At 36.2% G+C, this 4,954-nt stretch overlaps 1 protein-coding gene across 1 annotated transcript; it reads left to right on the forward strand.

Annotated features, from left to right (window-relative positions):
* The first annotated feature begins 671 nt into the window (after positions 1 to 671).
* LOC131071052 (3-hydroxy-3-methylglutaryl-coenzyme A reductase 1-like) lies at positions 672 to 1,706 on the forward strand. Its single transcript, XM_058006748.2, has one exon. It carries the CDS (start codon positions 752 to 754, stop codon positions 1,676 to 1,678), a length of 927 nt encoding a protein of 308 aa, XP_057862731.1. The 5' UTR covers positions 672 to 751; the 3' UTR covers positions 1,679 to 1,706.
* The last annotated feature ends 3,248 nt before the right edge of the window (positions 1,707 to 4,954 follow it).

The raw sequence follows: 4,954 nt of genomic DNA on the forward strand, positions 1-4,954 counted from the left end.
GTCATATAGTAGAACATGTATACCAAGGTGGATCATTCTAACATAAATAATCTAGATAGATTATACAATATTTGAAAAATAAGACTCAAAATTTTTTATATTTAGATATATTATATTTAGACATAACAATTCAAATTTATTCTAAATGTTATATATCATAAAAAGAGTGACACAAAAAAAAAATATAAATGAAACTACAAACATAATCATTATAGATTGATTCATCAATAGATATACAATTGTATATCTTTCATTGATTATATTTTATTATATTGTATATCTGCTCGTTAATGCGGCTGGATGTAACGTTTGAGAAAGGGTAACGTAAAATCCATGACTTTCTGCACGTTTCTCAATGAACAGAAAAAGTATTCAACTTCTTGGAAGCACGTGAGATGACCAGGGCTAAAACCATGACCGGCTGGCTGTTCCGTCAAAGAGGTAGCACATTTGTAAGCAGGGATTAGAATGCATCATTCATTAATCGAAAAATTGTCTTTTAATTTTAAATTAATTAATAAAGCAATCATGGTGCAATCTGATCCTCCATAGACAATTCGCACATTTGTAAGCGTAGGTCAAGTCAAATTAAATAATACTCGAAATAGAGGAACATTAGAGTTATAAATAATCGGTTTCTTTGCCTATACACAAATAAACCAAGCATCTGAGGCCTTAACTGCATCAGAGATTCTCCGAAGCACAAGTAACACCCATTATCACGAAAACTTCCTTGTGGTTGCTCACTGCAATGGATGTTGCTGGTCTCAGAAAATCTAAAATGGTTCTCAAGGGTGAAGTAAAGAGAAAGAACGACCCTGGGAATTCAAAGCTATTGGCATCTGATGCCCTGCTTCTCCCCTTGGGGCTCACCAACAAGTTCTTTTTTCTCGTTTTCTTCGCATCATCATATTTCCTGATGAAGAGATGGAGAGAGAAGATGGGTACCTCAACGCCTCTCCATGTTGTCAACTTTGAGGAGCTTGTGGCCATTGTTGCCCACTTGTCTTCCTTCATATATTTGCTGGGATTCTTTGGAATTGATTATGTCCAAAACTTTATCAGTGGAAATGATGATTTTGTTGAGGAGGCGGATATCAACATTCCTCCAGCAACCTGTGGGATAGAAGACAAAGAAGAAATTATTGTTAAGAAACCTGAGGTCCAGCTCAAGGGAATTAACCTTGGTGACAACGACGACGCAGACATTGCAGCTGCTGTATGTAATGGCACTGTGGCCTCCTATTCTCTTGAATCTTCACTTGGGGACTGCAAGAGAGCTGCCTCTGTGAGGAGGAGTGCCTTGGAGATCATGACTGGGAGATCGCTTGATGGGCTGCCCTTGGAGGGATTTGATTATCAGTCCATTCTTGGGCAGTGCTGTGAGATGCCTGTGGGTTATGTACAAATCCCTGTGGGTGTAGCAGGGCCCTTACTAGTCAATGGGTTAGAGTACATGGTGCCCATGGCAACCACAGAAGGGTGTCTGGTGGCCAGCACCAACAGAGGTTGCAAGGCCATTCTTATGAGTGGCGGGGCCACAAGCATTCTTCTCAGAGATGGTATGACTAGGGCTCCTGTTGTGAGATTTCAGAGTGCCAAGAGGGCTGCGGAACTCAAGTTCTATATTGAGGATCCCGCAAACTCTGATAACCTCTGTGACATTTTCAACAGGTAGTTGTTTCTTTTCCAGATCCACCATTTCATTTAGCACGCGCTATTTGTGACAATATTTTATTGGTGTTGGCTCGGTGGGTATTGAAATAAAGCCATATTTTCAAAATAACTGAAACGTGCTTTTGGTGCACTTATTTTCAACAGGACATCTCCTGGTGAGAATGCTCAGAACTTGGCAAGAATAGTGGCAGCTGCAGTAATGGCAGGAGAGCTGTCTCTCATGTCTGCTCTTGCTGCAGGCCAGCTCGTCAAAAGCCACATGAAGTACAACCGATCAAGCAAAGATGTGAAACCAGCAGCCTAAACCGAATGGTTTAAACATAGCCCTCTACAAGAGTTGAGGCATCCACATCATTCTGTGGAAATCTCATACTAGTCCAAAACAGTCGTCCAAAACAGAGGATCGCTTTGCCCCATATCGGGTAATGCAACATTGAGCAAACCAAGCCCATATTAAGGATATAAAACATGGATCTATTAGGAGTTCCATATCTGTAGTCCTCATACAAATAGTTTATGAGGCATTCATTCAATTTTATTTTTCTATTAATTTAAAATTGTTTAATAATTATGTTTAAATTTTTTTTTTAAATGATTGTGAAAAATTATTTTTCTTAAATTTTATTTAATCATACAATTATAAAATTTAAAATTTTCGAAAAAAATATATACATATTGTAAAACCACTTTTAAGTGTACCTTTCAATCTTATGGGACAGGTCAATCACAACCTCCGTCTATTTTTTATTATTGTTAGTTCCTGCCATTGCAAGATACTACTCCATCTATTCAATCCAAATTTTGAATTAATTTCACAATACATAGAATTAAAAATTTGAATAACAATACTATAATATGTAATTAAATTCCTTATTTAATACTTTAAAAAAAATCATTTATCTCTCTTCCTATTGATTCATTTTTGAAATAGCCAGTATAGAAATTATTTTTTATTTTTATTTTTATATTACATATCTAATGTGTGGTTGTCAATTGATATATGTCATTTTATTTAATCTCAATTTTTCTAAGTCATATTTATGGGCATCCAGACGTGTCACAAGAAAAAAATTTGTAGACAACTAGCAATTGAGGAACTAGGATAGAGGACCTAGTGGTTGGGCACCCTAACTTTCAGCTTCTCAAAATCCTACATGAAAATTTCAAATCACTCCCAGTTTTTTTACAGCACCTTACTTGGCAAGTCCCCTACTTATAACTAAGGTTTCAAGGCTACCTCATTAAATATGATGCCACGTGAAAATGCTTTTTGAACAAGGTATCTAAAAAAAGCCCCCAAAAAAGGTGAGACCAATAGTCCTGCATAAGGGGAACCCATACTTGTGCAGCCAATGTGGCATCACATGATTGGTTGCTTTAATATCAGTGACATAGTTGAAAAGGAGGACAAGTGTAATATAAATTAGTTTACTATTGTAAAATATTTGGCAATTGCTTTATTTAGTAATTTTAAAATAAGAGTGTCATGTGAAAAATCATCTAACACAATGAGATTAAAAATAAATTATATTTTAAAGTCAATTTTTTTTAGACAACAAGGTTGACATGAAACATTCATTTCTGAAATATGTAAATATAGATTCATTTACTTCATAAAGAGATTTGCTAACAAAAGAAAATCGCAATCACTTGTTATACGAGGGCAACATAAGTAGTCTAAGATGGTTATGAGATAGTGAACTTGATTTTTTTAATGTACATAAATATTTCTAGATGGTTTTAAATAATATATTATATTTGATATAATATTAATTATTAAATTTATTTTTCATTTAATAGTATATTTATTTGTGATTTTCTCATATAGAATTTTATATTTATTATTATTATATATTATGTTTTATTATTTAGACTATTAAATAAAAAATATAATATAGCATAATTAATGCATATAATAATTTATTAATTTTTTAGATAAGTGCTATCTATTATGGGGATAGCACCCTATATTGATAATAATCAAGATTACATATGCACCGGACCTCAAAAGGATATGGACCATCCTATAAAAACAATAAACAATCATCATCCAATCATAGCCAATGCCACTACACAAGCCTCATAATAGTTGCAATGTGATCACCCAAAGTCGCCACCTTTTCAATATTGTTGTTTGACAACCAGCCTAGGTCTTCATTCATCATCCTTCGAAATGGGCCCAATTCTCTAGCGGAGGCCCCTACACAAAATACATCCCAAGCATTGCCCATAAACTTTTCCTTCTTTGACCGCAACTCTTTCACAACAACCTGAATCTCATCTTTAGAGTCTGAAACATCCACATCCGAGAGGAAGCACGCATGATTGAAGAATGGGCCCAATATGATCGCCCACTCCTCTTTTAGCTCCATGACAACATTGCCTACTGTGTTGGCATCTACATCCCTGACAAACCTGTCCATTTTCTCAATGCATGCCTCCTTGGAAGGAAGAATGTCCACTAGCATGCAAAGAATGGTCTTGTAGATCAATCCATCACACCAGTGCCTATCTCCACTGAATGGCTCCTTAACGATCACAACAATCACTGCCTTCCCTTTGACATCAATGTCAAACAGTCAGTCACATTTCTTTACCAAAGACTCATCACGACCCATACAACTCAACCTAAAGTGATGAACCATGATTTTGTGGCAACTAATAAGAAAGCTTCCACAAACACAAGATCCGAATTTTGCAAATTACTAAACAAAAAACTACCCTGCGAATCCTCCATACTTCCTAAAATAGCCAGTTGGGAAATGATTTCATGGTTTCTCCTTGAACGAACTCCAAGCAAATCTGCGTCTGTTGTCTAAGAAAAGAAAGGAGAGTGTTGTATTAAGTGTGTGTCATCACCCACACCACATGATGAAGCCCTCAAACTCAACTTGTCTGCCAAACATGCAAAGAAAAGGAAATTAGATCTACCTAATCCTTGCTCTAGGGATTGATGATTTCTCCTTAATCAAGATCTGCAATAGAGTGTCCAGAGTCTCCTCCGCCGAAGACAAATGTCTGGAACATGGACTGCATATTCCCATATTGGCCAGGCAATCCACTGTTGAGTTGCCTTCTCAGTATGAGTGTGTAAAAGCACATTTAGAGATGTGCCCTATAAGGTGTTGGCTCCTAGGGATCCAATAGTCTAGCTTCTAGTCCGTTAATAGCTAGTTAGATATGCCATTGAGGATAACCTACAAATCACCTTCAATTATAACCTTTTGTACCCCTTTCTCCACACACCATTCAAGGCCTGTGTCGAGTGTTGTTACTT

Source organism: Cryptomeria japonica, chromosome 4 (assembly GCF_030272615.1).
Source record: "Cryptomeria japonica chromosome 4, Sugi_1.0, whole genome shotgun sequence".
NCBI lineage: Eukaryota > Viridiplantae > Streptophyta > Pinopsida > Cupressales > Cupressaceae > Cryptomeria > Cryptomeria japonica.

Excerpts from the sequence above, each read along its gene's own strand:
- LOC131071052 (XM_058006748.2), top strand. The coding sequence starts at position 752 with ATGGATGTTGCTGGTCTCAGAAAATCTAAAATGGTTCTCAAGGGTGAA.